At 48.8% G+C, this 15,477-nt stretch overlaps 5 protein-coding genes across 5 annotated transcripts; 4 read left to right on the forward strand and 1 right to left on the reverse strand.

The window, feature by feature from the left end:
* Nucleotides 1-120: 120 nt before the first annotated feature.
* Nucleotides 121-2,140, reverse strand: N7525_003857 (uncharacterized protein; the record flags this gene model as incomplete). Its single annotated transcript, XM_061212845.1, has 2 exons — nucleotides 121-363; nucleotides 2,009-2,140. The coding sequence occupies 2 exons, from the start codon at nucleotides 2,138-2,140 to the stop codon at nucleotides 121-123; spliced, it is 375 nt and encodes a 124-aa protein (XP_061069866.1).
* A 686-nt stretch (nucleotides 2,141-2,826) lies between these two features.
* Nucleotides 2,827-3,098, forward strand: rodD (the record flags this gene model as incomplete). The annotated part of the gene is made up of 2 exons (XM_061212846.1): nucleotides 2,827-2,985; nucleotides 3,078-3,098. 2 exons carry the CDS (start codon nucleotides 2,827-2,829, stop codon nucleotides 3,096-3,098), a joined length of 180 nt encoding a protein of 59 aa, XP_061069867.1.
* Nucleotides 3,099-4,646: 1,548 nt separating this feature from the next.
* On the forward strand, nucleotides 4,647-6,929 carry N7525_003859 (uncharacterized protein; the record flags this gene model as incomplete). The annotated part of the gene is made up of 4 exons (XM_002566384.2): nucleotides 4,647-5,518; nucleotides 5,633-6,055; nucleotides 6,109-6,510; nucleotides 6,569-6,929. 4 exons carry the CDS (start codon nucleotides 4,647-4,649, stop codon nucleotides 6,927-6,929), a joined length of 2,058 nt encoding a protein of 685 aa, XP_002566430.2.
* Nucleotides 6,930-7,573: 644 nt separating this feature from the next.
* N7525_003860 (uncharacterized protein) lies at nucleotides 7,574-9,283 on the forward strand (the record flags this gene model as incomplete). Its single annotated transcript, XM_061212847.1, has 2 exons — nucleotides 7,574-7,621; nucleotides 7,733-9,283. The coding sequence occupies 2 exons, from the start codon at nucleotides 7,574-7,576 to the stop codon at nucleotides 9,281-9,283; spliced, it is 1,599 nt and encodes a 532-aa protein (XP_061069868.1).
* A 567-nt stretch (nucleotides 9,284-9,850) lies between these two features.
* N7525_003861 (WD repeat-containing protein) lies at nucleotides 9,851-13,293 on the forward strand (the record flags this gene model as incomplete). The annotated part of the gene is made up of 4 exons (XM_061212848.1): nucleotides 9,851-12,758; nucleotides 12,808-13,064; nucleotides 13,125-13,232; nucleotides 13,285-13,293. The coding sequence occupies 4 exons, from the start codon at nucleotides 9,851-9,853 to the stop codon at nucleotides 13,291-13,293; spliced, it is 3,282 nt and encodes a 1,093-aa protein (XP_061069869.1).
* Between the last annotated feature and the right edge of the window lie 2,184 nt (nucleotides 13,294-15,477).

Here is a 15,477-nt window from a genome sequence, read left to right on the forward strand (position 1 = left end):
ACTAGTCATTCCATTCCATAGCGAGAGTCTATATCTGCCCAGTTTGCGGTCGCTGCTATAGAACACCTGATTAACCTTGCCTCCTTTTGAGACCAGTATAGCTCAATAACTTACCTTCACTTAGGACTTGAAGCAATCCTTTCCACAGTGGCATTCACCCGTATCGGTATTGCAGAATCCATATTTATCCGGGCAGCACTGTTGCGGATCTTTGGCGGCGCATTGCTTCACGGTACACGCCCTTTTGTCTAGCTCAGCCGGCGCAGCGGCCGCAAGCATCGCGAGAGAGAGGACAAGAGCGACCGGGACGGAGATAAACTTCATCTTGACGGAGTCTTTGGTATGAAGATTTGACTGGATTGACTAAGTTGAGATCAAATAGATTCTCGTAGCAAGACAGAAGGCTACATAGTTATATATCTTCTTTGGGTACACCCCATTCTGAATGAGGGGTATATATCGAATCGGCCCCATTCCTGAACCTGACATAGCTATCAGGAAGGCAACTATACAGGAGACTGGGACATATGATCAGCATTGGGTATCACAATCCATGAATCGTGCGCCATTCAACTGAGGGGTGGTATCGAATCATGTCCTAGGCTTGGGATTCCTTTCTAGTTGCCTGGGCTTGAAGGATTGGTAGTTATTGGCTGATGCGGGATTGATGCAGGTTATTCAGATTCGGCGTTATGAAGTGATGAAGGGCTATCAGAAGGAGACCTGATTGGCAGAGATGGTGTCGATCCTTTATGCTAAGCCCCTTACATTATGCTGAGAGTCCAACCACGGGCGTACCCGAGAATCCGTCGTTTGCCAAATTCAGCCTTCCGAGCTCCGTACTACCCCAAACTTAATAGAGACACTGTTACGCCCTAGGAGTACTAGTTCTACAGTGTTTGAGCACTACATGGAATGTGTCTCTATCCAGTCCGATTTAACTGTATCGGTACGTGATAGCTAAACTAGATGGAAGTATTAAGACGATATAATATAGCTCCAAGTGATAATAACGGTAATTCACTGTACCAGCCAGTATGCGATATTTGAGGGGTAGAAAGCTACGTAGAAGACTTGCGCATAAGCCGGGCGTCTCCGCTCCGTGGTTAATGCAAGATTTGGGACTTTAGCCAAAGCATTTATAAGGTCGCTGGGGGGGCTGAAACGGGTGGCCTAACAAGGTACTTATTTAGCCAGAAAGGGGCCAAAAATGTCGTATGAACTCGAGCCAGAAGATCGCATACCCGTGTCATTTGCTATGGAATTGCATTACTCAGATAGCATCAAGTGGGCATACCTAGACTAAAAGCATAAGGTAAATCGTCGATGACCTGGATATCCTGGGCAATCCTTTCAAACTATATTAAGGTCTCTATTTTGCCCTACGCATACAAAGTACTAATGTAGACAGTAAGCATGCATATGCCAAGGAATCAGTTTTGGGTGCTCTGCCGTTTCCCTCCAACATTGTACATATTTCAGGGCGCTCAACACAGCCCAGACGCTGTCGATCTCCCGTTTCTATCCACCGGATTTTCCTTACGTATTGGCCATAGAGTACAGCTTAGCCTAATGGCCTATAAATTGTTTAAGTAATTATCAAGGTGAAGTTAGGTAGTTAGAAAAAAGAGACATGTGTGTTGGATATGTGCAATTCAGACTATCTTGATGATGGCAGCGATACCCATGGCTTGACCGCCAGGTACAACAAAGTACAACAAACGACGTTAATGCAGGTCAAATAACCAACAATATAAGACAACACAACCAATCATAGTCTTCTACTCCATACATGCGCATAAAGAAAGCTCAAGTGGTCAATACAGAACCAGGCTGAGACCCGTGGACCCCGGGGCCGTTTTGGCTGCCAACGTTGTATTCATCCGCTTTCTCTGTGACAGTGTGCTGCGCCTAGCTGTTCTTGCATTTCTCAAGACACTGCTGGCTACTCTGTTGTGATTGCATAATATTAGCCAAAAATCAAAGAAGGAAAGCGGAATGAACTCACTCCACCATCAATTATGCAGAGGGTGTAGCAGTTGTTGGTCTGCACGGAACTCTCCCCGTCCTTGTTGGCTTCAAGGGGCGCGGCAAATGCCAGGCCAAGGATAGTTGCAAGAGTCAGAACGGAGAAACGCATTTTGAAGGTGTTGGTTTTGGGTAGGTAGTTGGGCTTTGGGTAGGAATTGATCTTTGCGGATATGATAAAGTGATGATTGTTTATTGAGGTAGATTGGAGGCGAAGTGCCTGCCTTTATAGTAGATTTGCAATTGTATACTATATGATATCTGTGCTCCATTTATCCCCTTTTGGCTTCTATGGTAGATCCTCGATTGTACGGTATGATATCAAGCGCTCCGTCTCTCCCCTTTCGGTATGAGGAGGCTCCGCCCTACGACTCGTGCAGGCTTATGTGCATAACCCTATCATGCAGGGAGAATCCTCATGGATGTTCACTCGTATTCCAAAGATGCCAACATTGATCTGCACGGAGATTCTGCTGTTTGAGTAAAGACCTGCACGTTCTATGAGCTATTTGTTTTTCAGCCTGAAAGTATTACAGCATCAGCTGATTCAAGTCCTGCAATGTAACCTCAAATTGCGAACTAGCAATGCATACTCCGCAGTGTTGGCATATCAGGCGTCCAGCCCTGCGGATCAGCAATCTATTGATCCTATTGGGGGAATAATCAAGATAGAATCAGCTCTATATAAAGCTCGATGCCCATGCGGGATAAGCCCAATTCCTCAGCAGTGCATCTCTTCTACATTAATTCTTCGGAACAAACAAATCTGAACACTCCCTCCAAACCAATTCCTCAAACATGAAGCTGTTTGTTGTCCTGCTTGCACTAGCTGCCTTCGCAATGGCCGAAGCCGGTCCAAATCTGGAAGCGAGAGTTGGGTGCTCCCAAAGGGGACAATACTGCAATGACGGCACATTCCGGTGCTGCCCGGGACAAGGGAGCTGCAGTGGAAACGAGGTAAGTCCACCGCTCCTCACTCACTAGATATGGTCAAACATATTAGCAGATGGCTGACAAGAAATTTAGTGCAAGTGAACCACTATCTACAGCAGGAGTTCAGATTGCCTTAGGGTTACGGGATTCCACAAAGGATTGTCGGGGTCGCCCATCTCTTTGGTCTGCTTTGGGTACTCCAACCAGTGTGTTGCCGCTTCTAAATGGCCTTTGAGAAAAATGTCCATCTGCAATAGAAGCCAACAAGTCAATGAGGATTCGCTGTGTCTTGCTAGCCTAAGTCTCTGCTCAATAAAGCCAATTCGAGTTAGCAATTGGTCCTTGGACCAGGACTTCCACCTCAAACTCGATAGTAGATAGTGCTGGAGTCTTGACCCAATCCATAGTAGACAAGAACTGTATCTGGCCTCTACCCTTTGATAACATTATGTTGTTGACTTGATATAGAAGGTAGTGGGAAGATCTATCATACCAATGCCATCGCCAGTCATCTGGAGGTCATGGCTACTTCGGCGACCTAGATTACCAAAGAGGACATGCCAATTTTGATAAGGTGAGGAAGGTAGGCAGTATATCAGAGGGCTAGAATGCGTAAAACGTGTAAAATGACTTTTCCTCGTAGTAGTTGTTGTTGTTGTATTAATTAACGTCCATGGAGGGACGGGCGTAGCCCGTACTCCGTCTACCCCCCTTGGGGTATTGGGACGTGCTAAGCTACGGGATTATGTACAAAATTTGTGCGTCCATAGAGAGCAACTCCTTCTTAATGATAAGATGTCAGAACATCCAGTTTGCTGCCCGTCCTTCTCCGCCGGCTGAGATGGATGCAGTGGTGTCAGTAGCTGCTGAGTTTGTGTGAGCTGGTGCTCGGTTGTCAACTTTTCCTCGTATAACGTGGGAGTGGTACATTAACGATATTGATGTCAAGCACGACAGAGCAAATACAATGTCCCCTTGACTTTAAACCCCGTTGTTCATCCAAATATCTCCTATGGACAGGCTTATCCCATATGAGTATCCCATTCGCCAACATCACCACAAGCTGGGCCTTGACCTGCCCTAGCCCGGCATTAGGATGGTTCCATAGAATTAGGTCGTTGGACTAAGCCTTTACCAGAACGAATTACTAGCCCCAGGTGAAAAGTGGAGGAGAGCAGTTATCCAATAGACTGGTAAACGGTGTCCAGCGACATAAAATTGAAATATAACTGTTCCTAGTTTCAACCCTTCACATCATGGTGTTTCTACCTACCTACATACATAGGCCAAGCTCACTATGTCACTATACCCGTGAATTTGCCTGGAGCAACTCGCTATAGTACATTATATACTTGAAGTTGATGCAGCATGGTCAATTCGTAGATCTTCTGATGAACAAGGATACTGAGTACCGAGTTCACTGGTATCATTTAAACATCTAAGCAAACATCTAGATATCAATATAGAACTTTCGTTTGCTCCACCAAGCTCAACGCGAAATATTCGGCCGATGGGCTTGACTCGCGCCATTTCAATCGGGATCGAGTCCATCATCCGAATCTCACCTTCAACGCTCTCTCACCACCGCCACCAACCACATTTAATTATTTTTGATATTTCGAAAGCTCCGTTGAGTAAGTATTATATCGCAAAATCATTTTGCACTATTAATAAAATACAGCAGAATGGCGGGGCGCGGTTCGCGAAACGTCCATCCGAACGCGATGACGCCGGACCGCGAGATCGCGGGTGCAGCAAACCCTAACCCCATCAACTTGACTTCGGACGCCGATACCAATGCACCGCTGGTAGACATTGGATTCAATGATATCAGGTCGGATACTGGAGTAACCGATTCCGCGGCGAACGTCGATTTGGTCGACCATCACTCGGATATCAAAGTGACCCGCCGTGTCCGGTTCGACCTCGAGGTCCGATACGCGCCTCCCAGGTTCCTTTCGTCTAATAATACTGAATCGACCGAGCATCATTCGGATAATGGGACTGACGTCGTCGCAACTGACGAGAGCTCGATCGAAAGCTCGACTGAAGATTCAGTCGGTAGCACTTCCACCAATCCAATTGAGACAGAGTCAGGCAACGACAGTCACGCTCATGTTCGCAACGAAGGCGTCGCCGGCATGACCGGAGACCAGTATACCACGGAGGCCAGCAGCACCAGCAAGGAGGCCAGCAGCACCAGCAAGGGGTCCTCTGAACCGGGCATGGACAATGGCGCTATGGGTTTTAACAGTCGTGACTTGCTTCACTGGTTCGAACGCGCTGATCGAGGACCTCGTTCCAGGCCGAGACAAAGGCTTCCAGTCGGAAATGTGCCTTTCATCCCCGTGGATATCGTTGAATATATCCAGTCTATCCCAGAGCCGGAGGCTACAAATGAGGGTTTCATGCCCCCGGATATAGTTGGAGATACCCAGGCGATCTCAGAGCCTGAAGCCGGAAATGTGGCCTCCATTCCCCAGGATGCCGTGAATGTCTCAAAGCCGAGCTCACGGTCTGACAATACCAAATCGGGTTCTGTTCCACGAGACACCGTGTAAGTATACCCCCGAATTCGTTTTGTGGACATGAAGTCTAGTCAGGCAGCTACTGACACGGACGGCATTGTCCCATGATTTGATCTATACTAACACCAACTGCGTTATATTAGTAACGGCTGGTCCTTTGCGCTTGCCACAGAACTATGTACCAGGCTGGCGGCCATCAAACTGCATGAAACTGGCTGGGAATGGTCCTCTGCGGCGTACCTACCCCAATGGTTTCTGGCTGCTCCAGGTCAGCTCCGGACAGTCGCTCATGAAACGAAAATGATCAAAAAGGGTGTTACCATCATGGGATGGGTGGGCTGCGGGTTGTACCTGCTTTACCGCCGTGACTCGACTGATTTGCTGGGAAAAGAGACCACAGGGTTGACTGCATACCATGAGCCGAGTGGTTCACACAGGGTCCTGAGAATGAGCTTTCTTGCTTGGAACGACGTCGCTTTCTACGCCATGGCCTCATGGGAGGATCGTGAAGCTTTCGTCACTGGACACCATTCTGGCTATGTGGCGATTTGGGATGCCCGAAGTGGGTGAGTGTTCAACATTTACTTCTGTTATGCCAATTAGTACTGACTTCTATTAGCTATATCCTCTACTCGCTCCGCGGTATTCACGACACCGTATCTTGTATTGCGACAGAGAAGAACTTCATTGTTGCCGGTAGCGTTGATGGCAGCATTTGTGTCTGGGATCTCACCAAGCCCACCAGCACCGATGCCTTGCTGACCCTTAAAGGGCACACAGGCACTGTGATGTGCCTCAAGTTGCACGGCAAGTACCTTGTCTCTGGTGGTTCTGATCGGGAGGCTCGCGTCTGGGACCTCGAAACCGGTGAATGCAACCATGTGCTCGGAGGCCATGCGAAGGCAGTTCGGTTCGTATGCATGAACCAGCAAGCAATTGTCACTGCTGGCACGGATGATATCGACTACCCAGAATCAGAGATCTGCATTTGGCTGACGAACAGTGAAGAATTTGGGGCCGGGTATGTTGAATTCGGGAAGTCTCGATATTTCAAGATCGGAAACTAACAATAATAATAGTCTGTGCAACTTCAAGCACACTGCCAGCGGATTGGTGAACCACCTCCACCTGGTGGGAAATTATTTAATTGCAGGAGGGAAGGGTGGTTCCGTCTGGGAATGGGACGTGACCTGGGGAGGAATGAGGCTACTCAGCCGCCACGACTCTAACGAGGTTGTTGCTATGGCCACCTCAGGGAAGTCCGTGCTGGTGGGAAAGAAATCCGGCGTCTTGTACCTGCTGGATCGGGTGGCAATGCACCTTGTCTGCCTCCTGGACGTCCCATCGGAAATCTACCAGGTCGGTATCCTGGACGAGTCTCGGGTCATTGCTGCATACAAGCTCGACGGTCATTCCTACCTGACGATCTGGCATGTATAATGTGCCCATTCCGAGGGGATCACATGGGAAATGGTGAATAGGATTCAATGAGGGGGAAGAGAGGGAGGAGGGGGTCAAGTAACGGGAAAGTGACGAGAAAGTGACGGTCGACTGATGGTCGACAGAGTACTGCCTTCAACAGGCATGCTCGACGGGAGGATATGGGATTTATTCATATTTTATTTTCAACAAATCCAAGCAGTATTTTCATGGATATTCTTCGTTCTAGTTAAACAAATATGATCTCCTTAGCTCTCGGTTATGTATTTAATTCGGCCACTGGAACTGATATGCACTGGTTCTGTAGTGTAGTGGTCATCACTCTGGTTTTTGAGACGATTGAAGTACCAGAAACCCCGGTTCGAACCCGGGCAGGACCTTCTTTATTTTTCTTTTTCATGTTTTGCTTTTTAACTATTCTGATTGTTATTTCTTTTTAACTGATTTAATTAATTTCACTCCATTTTACTAATGGAGTATGGGGGGATACCTAGGTATCGAAAAAGAGAGGCATAAAATAACAGAGCGGGTTACCATGGAGAAGATCTCCCACCCAACTCTCCCATTCACACAACAAAGCACCCATTTCTTCCGTTGAACCCCAGTGCACCATGCCGATTCTCATGTCATGACCTTGTACGATCATGCCCATCCCAACACGCTCGGCTTCGCTGCGCGATCCCCGTAAACAAGTTAGTCCGTTTGTTTACCCCCTGGCAAGCTCCCCACATCTGTCGCATGCTTCGTTGTGCCACCATTGCCATGCCAACAACTACATACAGAACCCATGCTAATTACTAAAGACTTCAAATATAGTACGACCTACCACGAAACCCTCCACTCCACTACCCGCCACGGCCAGCCCGACCAAAGACACTGTCCGAGAGACGAATAACAAGAATCGTTCACCATCAAATCCCTCGCCGGTCGAGGGTGTCGCTCTGAAAGACAATGGGCTCACTGCCCGAGGAAGAACCCTACTCCCCCAGCGCAGTAACCTTGCCCAAGACAATGGTCATGGAACGGGTCATGGGCGCATTCAACCACCTAGCAGCAAGCCGAAACCACGCGGGGACCCGTCGCCAACTAGACAGCGAGAGTTATCGCCGGCGAGAAAACCAATACAGGCGGATTCTACAGCAATGAAGACCACTGTGGCACCCAGCCGTCGTCAAAGCATCATGCGCCCCGGTGCATTGAAGATGCCTTCAGCGAATATTAAAGTCCCTTCGCCAAAGAGCTCAGCGCCATCATTTGCACCGCCCTCACCCCGCAAAGCGCCAGGAACGCGATCCCCAGTCCAACCTCCCACGACCAGAAGGCCCCCTTCACCCAAGAAAACAGACATGTTACCCCCACCACGCCCCACACGGTCCTACTCTTTGAGGCAGCCTGCCAGCGCCAGCAAGGAACCGCCCGCAGCAGCCAAACTGCATGCGCGCCACAGGAGTCAGCTGGTGCAGAATACAAAACAGGCCGAAACAACCCCAGCAATCGGCCAACGTGCGCGAACACTGTCAACCTACCAACGGCCATCGTCCCCTAAGAAATTCTCCAAACCTCCAACGCCTACTCCTGGAGCCGAACCTCAGCCTGGGAATATGCTGATTCCTTCATCGTGGCCGGATATTGCTGCACTACAAACTGAACTTCTTCAGCTTAGTCTTTTCCATTCTAACTCACTGCAAGCCCATGCTGAATGGAAATATGATTCCGAGTCACGTCTGCGCAAAAAGTACGATAGTGTCGCTAGCCAGTATCGTTTAGTACTGGCAGATGAAACGCAGCGGCAGTGCCAGCTGAATGTGCAGGCCTTAGGGCTTTGGCTTTCCAATTGTCGTGAACATCACGGTCCGCATGATTTCTCCGAGCAGGTTCAAATTCTATCCCGGGTCCTCCAAGATGTCTCGGACATGATTGCTGGTAGCAGAGGTGCACAGTACTCTCAGGCTGTGAAGATCTTTGAAGAATGGCTTAACCAATCGGAGGTTATTCGCCATAGCCGTGAACCAGGGCACGTTGATGCCGGTGCCTTTATTGACCCCCTGGCGCGAAGCTGGAAAGAATCATTGCATACTTTAAATGTGAGGCTGGAGCTCTGTGGTCGTGAATTGCAAGTCCTCGATATCCTGGGATTCGGGCAAGTGGAGCATCTAGAACAGTCTGCTCTAGTCAGAGTGGCCAGGAATCTAGCTGAATTGATACAGCTTATGACGGAGGAGATCCGTGCTATGCAAGCATTGGAAAGAGAAGTGGTGAGTTCAGAAAGAGATTCTGTCAGCCGTCTTGCGACACAACTGGCGTGTTCTACGAGGGAAAAGAGGGCACCCCGAGTTGGGGCATGGAGAAGCTAGTCTGCGCTTTATATATGCTTATGGTCATCGTAACGTGCGAATACCCATAGCTAGTTTCGAAACACCCGTACACACGCACGTGTTATGTGGGAATAAAGAGGAAATGAAGATAATATGAATAATGTTGATGGGAATATGTGATAGTACTTCGCGCAAAGTACCTTGCGGGCAACCATGGCTTGCGCGGTACCTAGTCCGAAGTAAACCGATGAGTCAGCCATGTCATCCCGACTTGACCTGAGGACTCCCATATATCGATGGTCTAGATCTTGGAGTATCGCTCGTTTTCCCCATACTTTTATTTCTATCTTTCTCACTCCATTGTCACTTATCTCTTTCTGCACCATACGTATATCTATTGGAATGAGCTGCTTTATACAGGCTGATGTAACCTTGCAAAAGTTATCTCTCAGCTCTCTTCTTGACGTCATCCACGGCAGCTTCCGTTTTGACAGACAAAAGCCACCCGCAAAGAGACGGTATCCACTTACTCAGTACCTTTCGAGATGATCGCCGATCGTACCCAGCGAAGAATTTCAACTTTATCGCCCATCTAATCCAGTGATCATGAAAGACTCGCTCTACGATCGCCTTTGGCGCCGGGAATGTGGGGAACAGTTGCAGCACGCTGGACTTCGGGGAATTTACGGATCCAACGAATGGATCAACGATCTTGACATTGTGAATGAGCTCGGTGGGCATACTGGATGTGTCAATGCCCTCAGGTATGTCTACAGCTTCGACCTAGGACGAGAACTTGGTTTTATCTACTGGCCAACACTTCCGCCATCTCTGATCCTCGTCATGCTAACGGCCTGCAGTTGGTCGAAGTCAGGGCGTCTTTTGGCGTCAGGCTCTGATGATAAGCACCTCAATATCTACTCCTACCAACCTGACTCGTCCAATGCTCCATTTGCGCTCAATACCACCGTCTTCACCGGCCACAAAGCCAACATCTTCTCCGTCAAGTTTATGCCACATTCGAATGATGGAACTCTGGTTACATGTGCCGGCGACTCGCAGGTTCGCGTCTTCGATATCGAATACTCAGCAAGGAGCGGAAATGATGCTGCCACCTCCGCATTTGCAGCCTCCACTCGGAGCCGGCGCTTTAATGAGTTCTTTACTGGCACGCGGTATCTGAGTGACGGTAATACCAACGCCAGATTGTATCGAAGCCACGCCGATAGCGTGAAGCGCATCGTCACCGAATCGTCACCGTTCCTCTTTCTCACTTGCTCCGAGGATGGTGATGTCCGCCAGTGGGATCTCCGACTACCATCTAGTGCATACCCTCCGCCACGAGATGGCCAGGGCTTCAGGGCATACCGACAAAGGTTGGCACATGACGAGCCCAATGTGCCACCCCCTTTAATCTCCTACAGGCCATTCAAATTGGACCTCAATACCATTTCCTGCTCGCCAAGTCAGCCACATTATATTGCCTTGGGCGGTGCACACCTCTACTGCTTTTTGCATGACAGACGGATGCTTAGCCAGGACACCTCCGCTGCAAGGAGCAGGGCTACATCAAGCGCTGCTAGTCTCAATGATGATGAGGAGATGAGCAAGGCGACACGATGCGTGCGACGATTCGCACCGGGAGGCAAGCACCCTGTGAAATATGACGATGGACACATCACTGCTTGTAAAATCAGTGATGCAAACCCCAATGAGATGGTTGTTAGTTGGTCTGGGGATCACATCTACAGTTTTGATTTAATCCGCAGCCCCGATGCTCGAGAGACGCAGGCGGGAGATAAATCAACTCTCAAGGGCAAGAATAGACAGGCTCGCCGCAGTTCACGGAGCCGGAAGCGCAAGAAGCCCGCAACGCCTTCATCGCAGGAAAGTGGTGGCCGACATCAGTCCCGTCGTCGCTCAGTAGAGCCAGATACTTTTAGGATCCAATACGAGAATGGCGAAGCAGAGGATGTTCCGTTCCCCACGTTGTCAGGTAGTGTCCTAGACACCAACCCCGAGCATTTGCTCGAGCGGGCTCGGTATTCTGTACTGAATGATGCCCAGCGATTGAGCATGCAGATCGCAAAAGGGTTGGTAAAACTTCGAAAGTCACTGTTCTCAGAAACTACAGTTCGGGACGCCGCAGGGTCCGAAGATGTGGGACCCGAATCCTACGCGAGATGTTTTTCATCCGCTCTGGAAATTGCGTCTACGATTCTCCCGCAAATGGGTGATGTCATGCGCGAATGGAGCTATCCCATGAACCCATCGCAGGAGACTGTTGATTTCCAGCAATCACTTCGTCGCAATCGCCAATCTTCGTGGAGATTTGTCCAAGCTGCTGGCACGCTTGCTCATGCATTGGCAGATCAAACGCAAGTTCCGGAAGAATCAAACTTCCAGATGATTAGGCCTGCGCCGGGCGAAGATGACCCCATTGACCCAGCAGCCCAGTTTGGCTATGAATTTCTCCGAGCAATTCTTCTCTGGCTGCAGGGCGGCAGGCAACGCCTTCTAGGGGGATTTCAACGCCGCAACGCCCCTCGACGGTTACATTGCCGATTCCCAATCCCAGATGAATCCGAAGAGGATGCCATCGAAACAATCCTGGTGCCCTATATTATGGACTTGGCGCGTGACACTCCGATCGTGAATGTGGATGCCTCCAGATTCGAGCATGACAGTACGCGCGTTCTGTTCCAAACCCAACGGGCTGCCGTGACTGCATTTGGGAACGCTGTTAGATTGCCCTTGGAAGATCTCGGGGACTCAGCCGCTCGGTTCGACAGGCGCCGTGTTTCTAATCCTGTCTCACAAATTCGCTCTCTCGACCGTGCCTCGGCGAAGAGATTCTGGATTTTGCGAGTAGGCAGAGGGATCTTGATGCAGACAGGCAGTGAAGTAAATTACAGATTTGTCAACAATGCTTTCGGGGGACTTCACGCCATGATCGACGAGTCTGAGAGTGACTTGGATGAAGAGAGAGACCAGGCTGATATCGATCCCAACGAGGAGGAAGAACGAGTCCAACGCATCGAAATCGTCAGGACTAATGGTTCTGTTTCCGGGCAGAATAATCCTCGGCCTGGAAGCTCCCAAGGCGATGCAACTTCTTCGGACAATAGCGACATTACTGCAGGTGATGATGGCAGCGATGCCAGCCAGGCACAGGAGTCAACCGATGACGAAGATCTCGATGGCTGGCCCATGGATTCCTCTTCGGATGAAGATGGTGAGGAGTTCGATTCCAATGACACTATGGCCCAGAGATATGCTATTCGCAGGGCGCGGCGTGAAATGGTCGAGCGCCATGCTCCACGTGTACCTCATATGCGAAGCTATCGCGGCCACTGCAATGTCAGGACCGTCAAGGATGTCAACTATTTCGGACTGAATGATGAGTACGTGGTCAGCGGCTGTGACTCTGGTCATATATTTATCTGGGATCGCAAGACGTCGAAACTGGTCAACATCCTAGAAGGTGACAGTGAGGTTGTCAATGTTGTCCAAGGTAATTTTTCTCACTGGTTAGGAATACAAAAGTTAACATGGTAATTTAGGCCACCCCTACGAACCAATGATCGCCGCTTCAGGAATCGATAACACCATCAAAATATTTTCGCCAGATCAAAACGCTCAAGATGATGCCCATAACGGTGTAAATATCCTCGACCCCGACAATCCATCCAACCAGTTTGGACGAACCGGCTCCACTATCGGCGGCCTCGAGAGTCGGAAGCGAGTTCATGAAAGCTACCGTATCATGAGCCAAAATGATGTTGAGCGTCGTGGTGGTATGAACGAGGCACACATCACTGTACATTACCTGCCCCGAACTATATCTAACTAGATCTCTTTTGCTGACTTGTACATGAAGCGGAGTATGCTCGAGCGCTTGGCTGGCAACTTTAGAGGCCAACGTGGAATTGGTGATATTGCTATCACCGGTGATCACCCGACTATTGTCATCGATGATAATTGCTCAGTATGCTTGGATTTTCTTACTGGATTTGGAAACAAGGCTAATCATTCGATAGGTGATGTAATGGATGAACAGGCAGAGCTCCGGATATCTGCATTGCACAGTGTGAAAAAGATCATCGGTCTTCCATAACCCCATAAATTTATTGTTATAGCATCGCATTACATTCTTTAATGCAAATAGGCACTCGTTTGTTGGACTGATTCATTCAAGCACCTGCCCTTCCTATATATTTAGGCACCTGCTCTTCTATAAAGCCTACCAGGGCCTCCAAGATTACTCTCTACCATCACCCTCACCCCAACAACTACGAAACCCCGGCTTTTTCTATATTTAAACAACGTTGCACACATCGGTCGGTCCACTGGAGCCAGATCTTCTACTTTTGCTACGTACCTCATGGCAGGAACTTCTCTATTCGCACCCACGAGAAACTCTCGCGTTCGATGATATCTTGGACAATCAGCGATAGGCAAGAAACGCGTCGGAAACCTCTCACAAACCGAAACGAACTTGCACCGATATATAGGTCTATAGCTTGATCCGGCGAAAAAAATGTGTGAGATCCTATCCTATATTCTAAACAAATACTACGTGTGACTGACACGTTTATCTCACTAGACCATTACTCTACTATCACTCAACGTTTCCGACCATTTTATAACCTCATGCCCGCTTGTCACTTTATAAATATATTCCAGCGTGAGGCCGACATAGTATGTAGTATTCTGCTCTCTCAGCACAGCCTCGACTATTGCTTCCAATCGGAAAAGCATCACCACCACTATGCGAATGCCAGTCATGGACGTGGCTTTCCCCCGTCAAGGCCACGGTGTTTCTCGCGACGACAATGAATGGTAATCAGACTTTACAATCATCTTGTTTGATCTATCGTCAACGAGGATGTAAACAAGATTGTTGGCGGCGTAGAGAGCTTTACGTCCTTTGATATGGGTATAATTCTCTTACAACATGGTTGTTCCCCTCGAGAATTCTTTACCTAACTCGAAAGGCTACTCGGCTAACGGGGTCCCAGTCTAATGCGTAGCATAGCACTTCCCATACCGCTGACTAGAGGCCAGACCGAGAAAGGGGCAGTCTCGCACCCATTCTGTTTCTGGTTAGTTGCTTCTTTCCGGTTAGTTGCTTCTGATCTAACAAGTCGCAATGAAGACATACTTTTCGTTCTTCGTATGGATTGCCGTAGAGGTACGGTCCGTACAATTGATTACATTTTTGGATCCGCTGCTGTCAGCCATGCCTGTTCACCACTACCAATCCCTTTGCCACCGGGTAGCAAGTGGGATACAGAGAACGAGAACTCCGAGATCCTCCTACGAAGATGACCACACTTGGTACAGATCTCTGATCGGCAGATTGAACTGGCTGGCTGTTGAAACTAGACCAGATATCAAATTCGCAGTTATAAAACTGCAACGCCGCACTGCATCTCCGACAGTCAATGACATGCAGGTACGTCAGGTATACAGATACCTGAAGGCTACCACAGAGCTCTGCATCACACTAGGAAAAGTCGCAGACACTACATTCTTTGCCTATGCCGATGCATCTCACGGAGATTGGAATGATGCCAAATCGACTGAAGGTGCAATTTGGTTCTTCGGGGGAGCCCCGATACGTTGCTACGCACGGAAATAAACCATTATAGCACTGTCGTCGACCGCCGCCAAATGGTGTGCGTCAGACCGACCCGCACGGGATATATAGTGGCTCTCGAAGATCGCCACTGCTCTTAACCTCCCCGGCGCGGGAGAAGCTATCGCGATCATGACAGACAACATTAATACACAATTGTTAATGGCAAAGAGATCATATAAGAACAGTACTTGTTGGCTGGACATGAGATGGTTTTTCGTTAAAGATGCAATTTTCCGGGACAAGGTTGATCTCCAGCGTGTTGACACGAAGAACAACGTTGCAGACGGATTTACAAAACCACCCGAGAAAGAAGCGCATGAACGATTTATCCAGATGCTAGGTCTACATTGATCTACAATCTTTAATCAAGATTTAATAGTCCTATAGCCAACCTTCACTGAAGAGAACTATATATCCACGTGACCACTCTTATCGTAGAATTTTTTTTGGCGATAAAAAGAACTTGCCCGCACGAATATCGATGTACAGAGGGGCAGACCACGAACTGCTTATACAAAAGTCAAAAGTCATTGGGTATTATGTCCATGCTCTAGATTCAGCTGCTGAACTCTACAGCCTACTCTCTCTA

The sequence above is a fragment of the Penicillium rubens genome, assembly GCF_028828025.1.
Source record: "Penicillium rubens strain IBT 27055 chromosome Unknown utg000002l_segment0_segment0, whole genome shotgun sequence".
In the NCBI taxonomy this organism is placed as follows: Eukaryota; Fungi; Ascomycota; class Eurotiomycetes; order Eurotiales; family Aspergillaceae; genus Penicillium; species Penicillium rubens.